General features: G+C 39.6%; 1 protein-coding gene across 3 annotated transcripts in view; it reads right to left on the bottom strand.

The window, feature by feature from the left end:
* Positions 1–805: 805 nt before the first annotated feature.
* The window catches only part of SHC3 (SHC adaptor protein 3), a 135,297-nt gene continuing 117,786 nt past the window's right edge, over positions 806–18,316 (bottom strand). For 2 of the 3 annotated variants that reach the window (XM_069762180.1, XM_069762174.1), the window contains 2 exons: positions 17,070–17,356; positions 806–2,381 (listed from right to left, as the gene is read on the bottom strand). In XM_069762180.1, coding sequence (XP_069618281.1) covers positions 2,253–2,381; positions 17,070–17,356 — 416 coding nt within the window. In that variant the 3' untranslated portion in view covers positions 806–2,252. Of the gene's footprint in view, positions 2,382–11,478; positions 11,563–17,069; positions 17,357–18,316 lie in introns of those variants that run through there. The other variant, XM_069762184.1, reaches the window with a different exon arrangement.

The following is an 18,316-nucleotide window of genomic DNA, read 5'->3' on the forward strand; positions in this document are numbered from 1 at the left end:
AATCCCAACCCTAATTATAACTCTAACCACAACCCTAACCCCAGCACCACCCTAACCCTAATCCCAACCCTAACCATAACCCTAACCACAATCCTAATCCCAACACCACAAACCTAACCCCAACACAACCCTAACCTCTACCCTAGCCCCAACCCTAACCCTAGCCCAGCCCTAACTCTAACCATAGCCCCAGCTCTAACCATAACCCTAACCATAGCCCCAACCATAATCCTAGCCCAATCCTAACCATAGCTCTAATCCCAACCCTAACCCTAGCCCCAACCCTAACCCTAGCTCTAACCCCAACCCTAACCCTAGCCCCAACCCTTACCCTAGTGGAAAAATGGAAATACATTTTTTTATTTTATTATTTTTACCTTACTAAGGGGGTGAAAATGGGGGGTTTGATTTACTATACTTTTATTGTGATCACTGTGATAGGGTGTATCACAGTGATCAAAATTAACCAATAGGAAAAATCTCCTATTGTTGCTGGGTGCGGCAGATCTCGACAGGCGCACTATGCATGCGCCTGCCATTTTAGGTGAAAAAGATTTTCTTTTCAACTTCAAAGGTTTCCATAGATTTAAGTAATATTTGTCTATAATTGAGAATACTGATAAAAACGCAGCAACAAATATTCTGAACTGTAAAATAATGAAACTTACAATCACATATTCCTCCATCATCATCTTCTGCTTCAAAAACAGCAACATACAATCTATTTTTTCAATTTTGGTCAATTACGGACACTGGGGGCTTTTGTGGAGATTTTGAAATTTGATCAATTCAATGCATCAAAATAGTCTTTGAAACAAAGCCTATTTATTACTATGTAAAAAAAGTGCAATTCCCTAAAAATAGGTGAAGCAAGATGTTACACAAAAAGAAAATAAAAATGTCTTAATTCATAATTAATCATCATACTGCTCATTATTGTGACGTTGACATGATCTTACCAACATCCATGTTGTCCATTTGGTATATTTCCATATATTACACAAATATATGGTTACCATGAATCCTGGACTGAAATTCAGTTTTGATGGCGTATCACTGTCTACCATGCCAAGATCTTTTTAAAGTTAAAAGCGCTTCTTGTAGCATGCACCAACAATAAAACATGATATATACTGTATGGGAAGAAATTGAATGACATTCTACAGTACATAATGCTGCCGTTCAGTGGCAGCTAATGCTACATCCTAGTAATGCATTATAAAGATGAAAAAAATATCTATGCTCTTCACTTATGTCATTGTAGGAATAATACATATAAAACTATTTAGAAATGTGTACAAGAAATTGTAGATAAAAATAACAACTTTATAGGCTCAGGCACAAATAGGCCTTCAAATATAATATCATATAGAATATATATTTTGTTACATACAGCAATACACCTGAAATACAATAAACCAAACATACCAAGTGATGCCGTAAACGATACCAATTATACATTCTTTTCTTCTTTTTTTCGATAAAATGCTTTTTGAATAAATAGGTACCACTATGCTAGCCTCATCAGTGCAAAGTTAATTAAAATTTGTAGTACAATAGGATATTAATACCCCTAACCCTATAACCAGCTTATATCACCTGTGTCTCATAGCAGCTAGAAAGCTGCATGTTCTGTAATCGTACAGTATGTAAACCGCTAACAATATAATTAAAAGCCTATAAAAAAAAAATCCCAAATCGCTGGATTTTTTTAAATTCTATATAACAGTACATATTGGTTGGTGTGTTCAAGCAATCACATCCACCAACAGAAAAAAAAATCATTTTGAAAACTGCGGGTATCTCCAAAGGTTTTTGACACCTTGCAGCACTAAATAGTATTTCTATATTTATTGTCCAGTCTTCTTGTTTTGTGCTTATTAGGTAAAACCATGATCAGATCATGCAGCATTTTACTTATTAAATCAGAACACTGCATTTGATGTCAAGCTGAAATACCACAATTATTGTTCTGTTATCAATAAAACATACCAGTCTTATTCTTTTTTCCATAGTCTCCAAAAATATAAGTATATTTATATCTATATATACATATTTCAGTGTATATATACACACACCTTATATTCACATTAAGGGATCAAACAATTTTATAAAAATTATGGTTCAAGAAGTGCCACTTATTGTATGGATCAAGTGTATTGGCTTGACCCATAAGAACAGTGTTCCTATTGCACCGACTTCTGATGCGGCCTCCATAAAGATACACTGGCATAGTGGAAGTGACAATAGTATCAAGGCCTTCCCTCTACAGGCTGTTTCAAGCATAATTCACTTCCCGAGGATACAATAGGCAAATGGTTTTCCAGGTGGTGATTGATGAGATGACCAATGCTGTCAAACACACGATCTTTCGTTCTAACCTGAAAAAGACAAATTGGAAAAAAAATCTTTGATCAGTATACGTTAAAGGGATAATTCAGGTAATATATTACTTTGTAAAATAATTAAGATCCTTGGAGATCCCCCTCAGCTCTGGTTTTATTTATTTATTGTATTTACAGTTGTGCTCAAAAGTTTACATACCTCGGAGGAATTTCTGCTTTCTTGGCCTTTTTTCAGAGAATGATAACACCAAAACTTTTTCTGCACTCATGGTTAGTGGTTGGGTGAAGCCATTTATTGTCAAACTACTGTGTTTTCTCTTTTTAAATCATAATGACAACCCAAAACATCCAAATGACCCTGATCAAAAGTTTACATACCCCATTTCTTAATGCCGTGTATTGCCCCCTCTAACATCAATGACAGCTGGAAGTCTTTGTGATAGTTGTGGATGAAGTTCTTTATTTTGACAGATGTTAAAGTGCCCACTCTTCTTGGCAAAAAGCCTCCAATTCCTGTAAATTCCTGGGCTGTCTAGCATGAACTGCACGCCTGAGATCTCTCCAGAGTGGCTCAATGATATTGAGATCAGGAGACTGAGATTCACACTCCAGAACCTTCACTTTGTAGCCAATGACAGACTGACTTGGCCTTTTGTTTTGAATCATTGTCATGTTGGAACGTCCAAGTACATCCCATGCACAGCTTCTTTGCTGATGAGTGCAAATTTGCCTCCAGTATTTGCTGATAACGTGCTGCATTCATCTTTCCTTCAACTTGGACCACGTTTCCTGTGCCTTTCTAGCTCACACATCCCCAAAACATCAGTGATCCACCTCCATGTTTTACAGTAGGAATGGTGCTCCTTTCATCATAGGCCTTGCTGACTTCTCTCCAAATGTAATGTTTATGGTTGTGGCCAAAAAGTTCAATTTTGGTCTCATCACTCCAAATTAACTTTGTGGCATTTGCGCAGTAATGAGTTTCTTGACTTGACCAAGCAGCCCATTTTTCTTCCAGTGCCTCCATATTGTACACCTGGAAACAACCACACTGCTAGTTTTCAGAGAGTCCTATATTTCAGCTGAGGTTATTTGTGGATTTTTCTTTGGATCCTAAACAGTTTTCCTGGCAGTTGTGGATGACATTTTTGTTGGTCTACCTGACTGTGGTTTTGTTTTTACAGAGCCCGTGTTTTTCCATTTGTTAATCATAGTTTGAATGCTGCAGACTGGCATTATCAATTCCTTGGATATCTTTTTTTGTATCCCTTTCCTGTTTTATACAGTTCAACTACCTTTTTCCGTAGATCATTGACAATTCTTTTGCTTTCCCCATAACTCACAATCCAGAAACGTCAGTGGCTGGATGAAAGATGCAAGAGTCTGTCTGGATCCCAGAAACTCACTCAGCTTTTATGCACACACACTGATTATAAGCAAACAGGTCACAGGTGAGGATGTTACCATTCAAACCCTTTTGTGTCAACTTCTGTGCATGTTATCAGGCTTAAATCACCAGGGTATGTGAACTTTAGATCATAATCATTAGGATGTTTTGGGCTGTCATTTGTGTTTTCAAAATAGAAAACACAGTAGCTTTACCATAAATGGCTTCACCCAACCACTAACCATGAGTGGAAAAAAGCTTTGGTGTTATCATTCATATTCTCTGAAAAAAGGCAAAGAAAGCAAACATTCTGTCGGGGTATGTAAACTTTTGAGCACAACTGTATCTTACTTATAAAGTGTCATTACTTGGAATCTGTCAGTAGGATCAACCCTCCTATTGATATGTAGGCTCCAGGATGTTAAATAAAATGGTACCTTGAGATCTGCAATCTGATATTTTATTTCAAAGACATTCACGTTTTTCTTACATGTAAATGAGCTGCTCAGGACTATGGGCTGGGCATTATTCTGCATGACAATCTACAGACATTACTGTAAATAAAAGGGGAGTTACCAGTGTGAGATCAGTAACTAACACAGAACTGAATTTTGTCTCCTTAGAAACACTTTAGCAGCTGTAGCTCTCACAGATCTGCTGTATTGAACACTAGCCTGTGAAATAGAAGCTAAAGCTGAGAGGAACCTGCAGATGTGTCAGGTATGTGTCAGCTCTGCAGTGAGATTAGGAGAGCAGAGAGCAGCCATTACATATCACACTGCTAACACTAGTAACTATTACATATCACACTGGTAACTCCCCCTTTAATTTAAAAAAGTATCTGGAGGCAAATTCTCAGGCAGATCAGTGTCTGGCCCATAGTACTGAGCAGCTCATTTACATATAAGAAAAACATGGATTTCTCTGGAATAAGATGTCAGATCAAGGTATCATCGTATTTAGCTTCCTATGACCTACATGCCTGTATAGACGGCATTGGAGGGTTAATCTGACTGACAGATTCCTTATAATTCCACATCACTTTACAGACATCATCATTACTGTCCTCATTGGGGCTCTTAATCTAAATTTCCTATCAGTAAATTCTTGGAGTGTGGAAGGAAACTGGAGTATCCAGAGGAAACCCATGTCAACATGGGGAGTACATACAAACTCCTTACAGATGTTGTCTTTGGTGGGATTTAAAGCCAGGACCCCAGCACTGCAAAAACAACAGTGCTAACCAATGATTTTGAGGTCCTCCCAGTCTTCTAGTTTGTGCTTGTGGTCTCAAATTAGACATACTCACCACGCAGCTTGTCATAGGCTGCACTGCAATTACTGTCTATTTCCCTTGCGGCTTTATTTATACGTCCTTTGCAAAGAACAACCTGCCTAATTCCAGCCTTGCTGAAGCATCCCCAGATCATCACCGATCCTCCACCAAATTTCACAGTGGGTGCAAGACACTGTGGTTTGTACACCTCTCCAGGTCTCCATCTAACCATTAGATGACCAGGTGTTGATCTGGGGATGCTTTTGCAAGGCTGGAATTGGGCAGGTTAATCTTTGTGAACAACGTATGAATCAAGCCGCATACAAGGTTATCCTGGAAAAGCAGTTAATTCCTTTTGCTCAGGCAATGTTCCCCAACTTTGAGGACTAGTATTTCCAGCAGGACAATACACCATGCCACACAGATAGGTCAATCAAGGTGTGGCTGAAGGACCACAACATCAAATCCCTGTCATGGCCAGCCCAATCTCTAGACCTGAAACCCATTGAAAACCTCTGGAATGTAATCAAGAGGAAGATGGATAGTCATAAGCCATCAAGCAAAGAAGAACTGCTTAAATTTTTGTACCAGGAGTGGCATAAGGTCACCCAAAAGCAGTGTGAAAGACTGGTGGGAAGCATGCCAAGACGCATGAAACCTGTGATTAAAAATCATGGTTTTTCCACAAAATATTGATTTCTGAACTCTTCCTGAGTTAAAACATTAGTATTGTTGTTTCTAAATGATTATGAAATTGTTTTTTTTGTTGCATTATTTGAGGTCTGCAAGCAATGCATTTTTTTGTTATTTTGACCATTTCTCATTTTCAGAAAATAAATACAAAATTTATTGCTTGGAGCGTCGGAGACATGTCAGTAGTTTAAAAAATAAAAGAACAATTTACATTTTACTCAAAAATATAAATATAAAGAGAAAAATCAGACAAACTGAAAATTTTGCAGTGGTCTCTTAAAGGGACACTGTCACCTGAATTTGGAGGGAACAATCTTCAGCCATGGAGGCGGGGTTTTTGGGTGTTTGATACACCCTTTCCTTACCCGCTGGCTGCATGCTGGCTGCAATATTGGATTGAAGTTCATTTTCTGTCCTCCGTAGTACATGCCTGCGCAAGGCAAGATTGCCTTGTGCAGGCATGTACTACGGAGGACAGAGAATGAACTTCAATCCAATATTGCAGCCAGCATGCAGCCAGCGGGTAAGGAAAGGGTGTATCAAACACCCAAAAACCCCGCCTCCATGGCTGAAGATTGTTCCCTCCAAATTCAGGTCACAGTGTCCCTTTAATTTTTGCCAGAGCTGTATATTCAACACTACAGATTTGCAACACAAATTAACAAAATGATAACCCAAGTATTGATAGTATTTTGTTTTCAACTCATTCAAGAGCCTTTTGATAAACAACATTTTTGGCTTTTCCTTCCGATGCAAAGATGAACAGATTTTTGGCAGTTCCAACTCTTGAACAGGCCACGTAAAGTTGACCATGAGAAAAGCATGGTGATTGCAAATCAATCCCTACTACTTTTAAGTACTGTCTTTAATTCTTGATAATGGACATTGCAAATGCCAGTCGAACTGGAAACTGGAGGTGTATAAAATCAAAAGGCAAATCAAATGGAATGAGTGGAATTCTTGGAATGAAAATGTCCTCTCCTTTGGCACATCCTGTCAAAATGATTGCTTCAACTACATGTGTAAACAGGTTCCTAATCAAGAATCTAGTTCCATTACACAGCTTTGGTGGATTTAATTTTTTCAACAGCAGAATAGGTGCTCCAGGTTTTAGAAGGAGTTTATGCGGGCTATGTATCTAATCCTATCCTGTGTGATACTGTCTGCTGAGCTGTGTATCTAATCCTATCCTGTGTGTTACTGTCTACTGAGCTGTGTATCTAATCCTCTCCTGTGTGATACTGACTGCTGAGCCGTGTATCTAATCCTATCCTGTGTGATACTGTCTGCTGAGCTGTGTCTCTAATTCTATCCTGTGTGATAATGACTTCTGAGCCATGTTTCTAATCCTCTCCTGTGTGATACAGTCTGCTAAGCTGTGTATCTAATCCTCTCCTGTGTGATGCTATCTGCTGAGCCGTGTATCTAATCCTATCCTGTGTGATACTGTCTGCTGAGCCGTGTATCTAATCCTATCCTGTGTGATACTGTCTGCTGAGCCATGTCTCTAATCCTTTCCTGTGTGATACTGACTGCTGAGCTGTGTTTCTAATCCCCTCATCTGTGATGCTGTCTACTAAGCCGTCTATCTGATCCTATCCTGTGTGATACTGTCTGCTGAGCTGTGTATTTAATCCTATCCTGTTACTGTCTGCTGAGCTGTGTATGTAATCCTATCCTGTGTGATACTGTCTGCTGAGCTCTGTATCTAATCCTATCCTGTGTGATACTGTCTGCTCAGCCTTATATATAATCCTAGCCTGTGTGATAGTCTGCTGAGCTGTGTATGTAATCCTATACTGTGTGATACGGTCTGCTGAGTGGGTGGGGATATGTGGAATGGGCGTGGCTTGATACATACATACACATACATATACTCAGCTTTATATATATATAGATACCCCCTTCTTATGGACAAAATGTTGGTTATCATCGGGCAATCAATTGATCAGACAGACTTGATTGAAGCAAAATTACCCAAACAGATGTGGATTAAAGTAACCAATTATTCAAATAGCACATCTTATGATAATAAGGCTAGGAATCATGAAAATTATCGAGTTCCCTACAAATAATAGGCATATGATGAGGTCGAGTACCCATGAAGTAAACACTCTTCACATGGCCCGACACAGGTCATGCGCCGCTTAATTGGTTCCATTTACATTGGTATATACACACGTAGTGAAAATTGTTGGTACCCCTCATTTAATGAAATAACTTGAATCTGACAAAAGTAATAATAAATTAAAAAATCTATGATAAGAACAAATGAAAGTCAGACATTGCTTTTCAACCATGCTTCCACAGAATAAAAAAAAACTCATGAAATAGACCTGGACAGAAATGATGGTACCCTTAACTTAATATTTTGTTGCACAACCTTTTGAGGCAATCACTGCAATCAAACGATTCCTGTCACTGCCAATGAGACTTCTGCACACAGAAGTTTCACAGTAGGGACAGTGTTCTTTTCTTGATATGCTTTTCCATCTGTGAATATAGAGCTGATGTGTTTTTTTCCAAAAGGTTCCAATTTTGACTCATCTGTCCATAGGACATTCTCCCAGAAGCTTTGTGGCTTGTCAACATGTAGTTTGGTAAATTCCAGTCTGGCTTTTTTATGATTTTTTTTTCAACAATGGTGTCCTCCTTGGTCGTTTTCCATGACGTCCACTTTGGCTCATACAACGACGGATGGTGAGATCTGACACTGATGTTCCTTGAGCTTGAAGTTCACCTTTAATCTGTTTTAGAAGTTTTTTGGGCTCTTTTGTTACCATTTGTATTATCCGTCTCTTTGATTTGTTACCAATTTTCCTCCTGCGGCCACGTCCAGGGAGGTTGGCTACAGTCCCATGGATCTTAAATTTCTGAATAATATGTGTAACTGTAATAACAGGAACATCAAGCTGCTTGGAGATGGTCTTATAACTTTTACCTTTAACATGTTTGTCTATAATTTTCTTTCTAATCCTCTGAGACAACTTTTTCCTTTGCTTCCTCTGGTCCATGTTGAGTGTGATACACACCATGTCTCCAAACAGCACAGTGAGTATCTGTAGTCCTATATAATACAGGCCCACTCACTGATTCCCAGATTGTAGATACCTGTGATGCTAATTAGTGGACACATCATGATTTAACATGTCCCTTTTGTCACATTATTTTCAGGGGTAACATCATTTCTGTCCAGGCCTATTTCATGAGTTTTACTTATTGTTTCTTAATTCTGAGGAAGCATGGTCGAAAAGCAATGCCTGACTTTCATTTGTTCATTTTCATAGATTTTTTATTTATTATTACTATTGTCAGATTCAAGTTATTTCTGTGATCATTGTGGGTTTTTCTGTCATTAAACGAGAAGTACCAACAATTTTGACCACGTGTGTACATGCTGGCAGCACACTATACTCTTACACATCCCCTTGAGAAAGCAACAAGACGAAACAGGAGTCGGGACAGTGTGGAGAGTGTTTACTTTATATACCATGGGTAAGTTTAACACATTGATGTGTTATCCATTTTATAACCACATTGGTCATATTTATAGGCCGGACTTTCTAGATTCTGTGTAACTTTGATTATTATATTTTTATTCAATTCATTATTTGTGTTGTTATAGGATGCACACATTGATACATGTAATACCAATATTCATGGTACTCTGTGATTGCTTGTTTAGCAAACTATGGGGTTGTGTTGTGAATTCTGCTCTTGGGGTCCCTCCGGTGGTTACGAGTGGTAGTGCTGCTGTCTTTGGATCGCAGCATTTATCAGGTGTGTCCACTTATTGCTGGGCTATTTAGTCTTGCTTGATCCTTTAGTCAGTGCCAGTTGTCCATTGTTTTTGGAGGATTCACATCCCTGACTGGTCTCTCCTGTTTTGCTGATCTTTTCAACAAAGAAAAGTTCTGGCTTGGTTTTCGCTGTCCACATGCTGTGGGCCTTATAGTTCTGTGCATTTTCTTGTTTTGTCTTGTCCAGCTTTGTCTGTGTAAGGATTTTTTGCAGCAAGCTGTATCTCTGGAGATGCAGATATACCCTCCATGTCTTTAGTCAGATGTGGAGTTTTGTATTTTCTGTGGTGGATATTTTCTAGTGTTTTAATACTGACCGCATAGTTCTCTGTCCTATTCTTTCTTTTTAGCTAGTAAGGCCTCCTTTGCTAAATCCTGATTTCAGTCTGCGTATGTCATTTCCCTCTCCTCTCACAGTCAATATTTGTGGGGGGCTGTCTATCCTTTGGGGATTTTCTCTGAGGCAAGATAGTTTTCCCGTTTCTATCTTTACGGGAAGTTAGTCCTTAGGCTGTGTCGAGGTATCTAGGGAGTGTTAGGTACATCCCACGGCTACTTCTAGTTGCGGTGCTAAGTTCAGAGTCTGCGGTCAGTACAGGTACCACCTTCTCCAGAGTACGTCACATGCTGCTCCTAGGCCACCAGATCATAACAGGGTTGGTGTTGATCTGTGATTGCTTGTTTAGCAAACTATGGGGTTGATGTTGATCTTTTTTTTATTAATATACAATGATACATAGTATTTAAGGTTGAAGGAAGATTCATTTTATGTTGATTGTCATGTGTGGACCATTACCATTTTAGTGTTTCCCATGGGCTACGTTACAGTATACATTGATAGTTCTCCATTTTCTTCATTCCTCTTACCATTGTTCTCACAGATTTTTGTATGTACTGTTTTTAAAGGGAACCTGTCACCCCGTTTTTTGAGATTGAGCTATAAATACTGTTAAATAGGGCCTGCGCTGTGTGTTCCTATAGTGTATGTAGTGTACCCCGATTCCCCATGTATGCTGAGAAATAACTTACCAAAGTCGCCGTTTTCGCCTGTCAATCAGGCTGGTCAGGTCGGGAGGGCGTGGTGACATCGCTGGTTCTTCCTCAGCTTTACGTTGGTGGCGTAGTGGCGTAGTGGTGAAGACACAGCGCGCGATCTGCGCTGTCATCCCTTTCGTCGGTGGGGGCGGCCATCTTCCTGGGGCCGCGCGTGCGCAGATCGAGTGCTCTTCTGCACGGGGCTTCAGGAAAATGGCCGCGGGATGCCGCGCGTGCGCATTAGAGATCGCGGCGGCCATTTTCCCAAAGCCGAGATGCAAACTCGGCTTTGGGAAAATGGCCGCCGCGATCTCTAATGCGCACGCGCGGCATCCCGCGGCCATTTTCCTGAAGCCCCGTGCAGCAGAGCACTCGATCTGCGCATGCGTGGCCCCAGGAAGATGGCCGCCCCCACCGACGAAAGGGATGACAGCGCAGATCGCGCGCTGTGTCTTCACCACTACGCCACTACGCCACCAACGTAAAGCTGAGGAAGAACCAGCGATGTCACCACGCCCTCCCGACCTGACCAGCCTGATTGACAGGCGAAAACGGCGACTTTGGTAAGTTATTTCTCAGCATACATGGGGAATCGGGGTACACTACATACACTATAGGAACACACAGCGCAGGCCCTATTTAACAGTATTTATAGCTCAATCTCAAAAAACGGGGGTGACAGGTTCCCTTTAATGTGTTTCAATAAAATATGAGTTTTATTATATTTGGTAGCTTATGGGTATTCCATCTTTGCTTCTTTTTGCTATAGATGCAGTTTAAAATAAAGAAAAGGGGGTTACATGCCCAAGTTTATTATGTAAGAATTGCTAGGTAATTGTAAAAGGTTATTATGTAGTACATCCAACCCAAGGACATATAATTCCAGTAAAACGTTTTTATACTTGCAATACTGAGAATGTAATTTATGTTTTAAAGTGCCCTTGTGGTAAAGCATATGTGGGTCAAATATCGTATCCAGTTAAAATCCACTTGACAAAACATCTTTTGGCGATTAATTTATATGATCTAAAAAGAAATGAAAACGAGAAGAAAAAACAAAAGATGGATGAAAATAAAACTAATAGGAAAAAATTTGGAGAAACAATAGAAGCACAATATATTCATGAGGGTGGACATAGAGAGTGTAATCAGTGGTGGTTTGTTAAGGAAACAATTTTTGGAAAAAACACACAACAAATGGAGAAGAAACTTCGCCAAAGAGAAATATTTTTGATTTATATGGCGGACACTGTAAGTCCAAAAGGAATTAATGAGAATTGTAATTTTAATGTGCTCTTGTAAGGAAAAGAAAAAAAAAATTCTGTGCACACGTTAGGGGTTAGTAGATGCCCATATAATGGAAGGAGCTCAAAGCAAACCTGTCAGCAGGAATGTGCACTGTAACCTACAGACAGTGTCAGGTCGGCGCCGTTATACTGATTAATGATACCTGGGTTGATGAAATCCATCTTGTGGTTGTGGTGTAACCTTTAATTTCAGTTCTGAGTTCATGATATGCTCATGCTCTGGGGCGGCCTGTGCGGGGGCAGATCAGTGAGGCATCAGTAACCTGTCAGAAGCCATACTGATGAGTACCTAAGCAGAGCGCCACATGAAGACCCCCACAGGCCGCCTCGGAGCATGAGCATATCATTAATTCTAAACTGAAAATACAGATTAAACAACAACAACAAGGCGGATTTCATCAACCAAGATATCATTAATCAGTATAACGGCACCAACCTGACACTGTCTGTAGGTTACTGTGCACAATCCTGCTGACAGGTTTCCTCATTGTGCACTTTCAGCAAAACTGTGTAACCCTGACATTTGTATGTACTTCAGCACGCCCACATGTGGATACACAGTATACAGTTAGGTCCATATATATTTGGACAGAGACAACATTTTTCTAATTTTGGTTTTAGACATTACCACAATGAATTTTAAACAAAACAATTTAGATGCAGTTGAAGTTCAGACTTTCGGCTTTCATTTAAGGGTGTCCACATTAAAATTGGATGAAGGGTTTAGGAGTTTTAGCTCCTTAACATGTGCCACCCTGTTTTTAAAGGGACCAAAAGTAATTGGACAATTGACTCCAAGGCTATTTCATGGACACGTGTGGGCAATCACTTCGTTATGACATTCTCAATTAAGCAGATAAATGGCCTGGCATTGATTTGAGGTATGGTGCTTGCATTTGGAAGGTTTTGCTGTGAAGTAAACATGCGGTCAAATGATCTCTCCATGCAGGTGAGACAAGCTATCCTTAAGCTGCAAAAACAGAAAAAACCCATCCGAGAAATTGCTACAATATTAGGAGTGGCAAAATCTACAATTTGGTACATCCTAAGAAAGAAAGCACTGGTGAACTCATCAATGCAAAAAGACCTGGGCGTCCAAACAACAGTGGTGGATGATAGGAGAATAATCTCCATGGTGATAGGAAACACCTTCTCAACAGCCAACCAAGTGAAAAACACCCTCCAGGAGGTCGGCGTATCAATATCCAAATCTACCATAAAGAGAAGACTGCATGTAAGTAAATACAGAGGGTTCACTGCACGGTGCAAGCCACTCATAAGCATCAAGAATAAAATGGCTAGACTGGACTTTGCTAAAAACATCTAAAAAAGCCAGCACAGTTCTGGAAGAACATTCTTTGGACAGAAGAAACCAAGATCAACCTCTACCAGAATGATGGAAAGAGAAAAGTATGGTGAAGGCGTGGTACAGCTCATGATCCAAAGCATACCACATCATCTATAAAACACGGCGGAGGCAGTGTGATGGCTTGGGCATGCATGGCTGTCAGTGGCACTGGGTCACTAGTGATTATTGATGATGTGACACAGGACAGAAGCAGCCCAATGAATTCTGAGGTCTTCAGAGCCATACTGTGTGCTCAGATCCAGCCAAATGCAGCCAAACTGATTGGTCGTCATTTCATACTACAGATGGACAATGACCCAAAACAAAGCCAAAGCTACCCAGGAGTTTATTAAAGCAAAGAAGTGGAATATTCTTGAATGGCCAAGTCAGTCACCTGATCTCAACCGAATTGAGCATGCATTTCACTTGTTAAAGACTAAACTTCAGACAGAAAGGACCGCAAACAAACAGCAACTGAAAACCACCGCAGTGAAGGCCTAGCAGAGCATCAAAAAGGAGGAAACACAGCGTCTTTTGAAGTCCATGAGTTCAAGACTTCAGGCAGTCATTGCCAACAAATGGTTTTCAACCAAGTACTAAAAATGAACATTTTATTTACAATTATTGAATCTGTCCAATTACTTTTGGTCCCTTTATAAACAGGGTGGCACATGTTAAGGAGCTGAAACTCCTAAACCCTTCATCCAATTTTAGTGTGGATACCCTCAAATGAAAGCTGAAAGTCTGAACTTCAACTGCATCTGAATTGTTTAGTTTAAAATTCATTGTGGTAATGTCTAGAACCAAAATTAGAAAAATGTTGTCTCTGTCCAAATATATATGGACTTAACTGTATGTCATATGTCCATTATGTGCTCAGTGATCACATGACATATGCAATTTAAAAGGTACTTAGGATGCATTATGTATGTGAGAAGAAGGGGGAATTATCCCCAAAACGACGCATCGGTGGGCAGGCGGCCAGTTCCTTCCTGCAGTGTCTCAGCACGTAGGAGTTTCTTCTGTCTATCTACAGCAATGTCCGTTTAATGTAGCAGTATGATCCGAAAGTTAACTACTTTTTTTGTATATATCCTTGCTGGTCTGTGGTTTTTGCACTTTATTATATAATAACATTTCTATTTGAAGAATACATTCATCAGATGTTTCTTTCAGCTTATATGGCATATTCTGATGTGTTATACATTTAGCATTGGAAATGCTCCCAAGTGTCCTTTCCGCTGGTGATCTGCTGCAGTGGAAAATCCACAGCAAAAGAAAATTAGTGGGTTTGACGCATATTTCACCCGTTTTATTTAAAAAAAAAGAAATCCATTGTGACATTGACAACATAAATTTACATCCAACTGATTTTGAATCAGTAGCCAAGGATAGTGTACACATTGGTGAATGCTCATTGCTCGAGTTTTCTGAGCATGCTCAGGTGTTCTCCGAGTATCTTGGGCATGCTCGTAGATTATGTTTGTGTCCCCGCAACTGCATGATCTGCAGTTGTTCGACAACCTGAACACATACAGGAATAGCCAGTTTGTTAGGGAATCCCCACATGTATTCAGGCTGTCTAGCAGACGCAAATCATACAGCTGCGGAGACACAAACATAATCTACGAGCACGCCCAAGATACTAGGAGAACACCCGAGCATGCTCAGAAAACTCGAGTAACGAGCACACTCGCTCATTACTACTCAGCACTCATCCCTGTATTTAGGACCAGATACTGTGCAATATACTGTTTTATTATTATTATGACGGATTCATTTGAATGCATGGCATATAGATAGAATCAGAATATACCATGTGCCATCCCTAGACACCCAGGCACATGCTGCGATTACTTCCAGTTTTTTATGTGCACTTGCAGCTATATACACCAATTAACTTGCAATACCTAGAAGAACAAGCCATGAGGTTATGCATATTGAGGAGTGTCGCTCAGTGGCTAGTAAGCTTCTCATCTTTGGATGTCTATCTCCGCACTGAGGCTCTTCTCAGTACTTTGAGCGTTTTGACCAATCTCATACGTCAGTCTGAAAATATGGAACCTGAGCAGCAGATCCAATAAGTAGATGAAGATGAAGAGAAAGAAGTAAATGGGATGGCCCAAGAAAGAAACTAAGTAAGAGTAAGTTTGGGTCATGAGCATTCAATTGTAACAAAAAAGATATCTTTGCAGACTTGCTATAGTTTTGCTGTTTTGAAACAAATTATTAATGTGTACATTAAACTATCGAGTATATTAAAAAAACAGTAGTTATATGCAGTGTCAAAAATGTATATTTAGTGATTCTTATTAAAATAATCTCCCCAACATTGAAATTGCAACACCAAAAAATTCCATTCTGGCATGAAAGCCAGATTGGAAGCTTTTTTTTTTGTTTTAGCTACATGAAACCTCAAAAATAAGATCACGACTGAGTAGTCCGATGCCTGTTTGTTGGAATGCAAGTTATCACCACTTGTTGCAAATTGAGGAGGACAAAAATTTTGAACTGATAGACCTTGGTTTATCTCTCCAACATATGACAACACAGGTAGGCAGAGAGGTCAGCACTGTTCAAGGTTGCATGTCGCAGTGGTTCGGAGAACAATGGTGAATTGGAATGACAGCAAGACGTGCAAAGAGGCAAACCTCGGCACGGACAAATCGTCAGATGAGAAGAATAACAGTTAGTGATCCATTCTATTCTGCAAGTGAAATTGGAGATCACATACCAGGCACATGCACAGCATTGGGCTATAAGCCAAATATCCTACTACAGGTGTTCCACTGACCTCTCAAAGGCTATCATGGTGCAAAGTAAGATGGCAATAAAGGCCAAAAAAGAAGTCTATGCTCTTCAGCAATGAGTCGGCTTTTATCTTAGATGCAATCATATTAGTCTAAAAACAACATGGGCAGTGCCATGAAGAGGCCCTCACGAGGGAACATCACACCGGTGCTGCCTAGGACTATGGTATGGTGTTGCATAATGTATGGTAGCTGGCCCCATCTAGTCTTTATTCCAGTAACATTATTAGCTCAGTGTTACATTTATTTAGTCATGAAACCATCGGTACAGCCATTTCTAAAAAGTGCCCCAGAAAATGCTTTTTAACACAACAGCGCCAGGCCACATGTTGCTCATGCTACTTGTGAGCAGCCTGTGTGGCCAAAACATGCTACCGTGGTTTTCATTGTCTCCAAACTTGTCTCTCATAGAGCATACTTGAAACATCATTCATCTGCAATTACTACGGGAGCTTCCATCAGCGGATCTTGATGATTGTCCCAAGTGCATTCAGCGTGGCAGACAATTCCTCACACAACTATTAATAACCTCATTAATACCATGCCAATGCATGTGAGTGTATTTAAAGTATATGTGGTGCACTCTTACTTGAGATTGAATAAATCGAAATATTTTAAAAATTTTACTTTAATTTTTTTTGCCATATGCATATCACTAACATGTCTATCATTCCTGGGATTTCCATATCTCCACGACTCTTCATTCTTGTTGTTGCAATTTCAATGTTGAGGTGTGTATATTGTAAAAAATGGATCATTTTATTATTTTATTTAAATCCCTTTCTTACTAGTTCTAACAAGAGTTGCAAGCCCCAATCTATTGCGACAGAACTCTTATGTCCTGTTCCTCGATTAGCATAAATTTTAAATTTATTTAGTGCCAGGGCATTGTTTCAGTATTTCGCTGCTTTTGATCTCTATGCAATACCAGAAAATGGGGCTTGAATCCCTGATTGTTACTATTAAAAAAATAACTTACATACGAGAAATAATGCATTAATTTAGGCATAAAACTTCAAGTACAGGTTATCACAGTTGTTTTCTGATCTAAAAACGCAAAGTACTTACCGTGCCTTCAGGATCTACCAGAAGAAGGTGTTTGGCTTGTCCATTGTGCATGCCAGTCAGCACATAAGAACCGGGATTATTGATGCTTTTTCTAACAAGGAAATCTCCGTCCTTCGTAAGTAATTTCTCGGCCTCCTTCCTGCACATTTCTCCTACATACCAGGTTTCTGATTTCAGTTCTTCGTTAATAGTTAAGATGGCAGCTCTGGATAACAGTGGACTAGAGCAGTCTACTGAGGCATCTTTATTTAACATAGGCTGGTTCTTCAAAGCATCTTCAAATGGTTCTGCAGGAAGGTTATTAACATTATTGTTAAAATTATTACTGGTTGTAAATAGATGATTCTCAATATAATGGATACTAATAAGTGATGAGTGAACGTGCTCTGATAAGGTGTTATCCGACCATGTTCATGTGCTAACAGAGTGTCTGCGATGTGCTCGAAAACATGCTCCTTCATGTCTCGCAGCTGTTTGACATCCGAAACACATACGGGGATGGCCATTTTGTTAGACAATCCCTCATGTGTTGCTGGTGTCAAACAGCTGTGAGACTCGAACATATTTTTTGAGCAAGTTGAAGACACTCTGTTAGCACCCGAGCACGCTCTGATAACACATTATCAGAGGACGTTCACTCATCACTAACACTAATCGTATTTTATAGCTAGGAGTACGTGAAGAGATATTGGTTTAAGATTAGAAAGGACAAAGATAATAACTATAAATGTCATATGCATATGATTCTATGTAGGAATATTTGCTTTTCCCGAAGTCTTCTGCCCTTGTACTCTTATCTATAATCCCTATTTGAATTTATGAGAGGGAGAGAGAAAAACAGAATTATTCAGCAGACATATGACACATGTGAAAGTGGAACTGTTCACCTACGATGACAATCTAAATTACTGGGTTGTTTTTAACAGGCTTGAGAAAGGCTCATTGTAGCCGAAACATTGCCACACCACAAGGGCTGTTAAAGTCCTTTTTGAATTTTGATAAGTATTGGAGTGCTGCCTCTTTTTTATATTTTCTAGATAGATATTAGATAGATAGATAGATAGATAGATAGGCAAACAAGATTTAATTATTGGTGGCAAAACCATTGTTGGCAAGCACAGCAGTCAGACATTTTTTGTAGTTGATGATGAGGTTTGCGCACATGTCAGGAGGAATTTTGGTCCACTCCTCTTTGCAGATCATCTCTAAATCATTAAGATTTTGAGGCTGTTGCTTGGCAACTCAGA

Source organism: Ranitomeya imitator, chromosome 1 (genome assembly GCF_032444005.1).
Source record: "Ranitomeya imitator isolate aRanImi1 chromosome 1, aRanImi1.pri, whole genome shotgun sequence".
In the NCBI taxonomy this organism is placed as follows: Eukaryota; Metazoa; Chordata; class Amphibia; order Anura; family Dendrobatidae; genus Ranitomeya; species Ranitomeya imitator.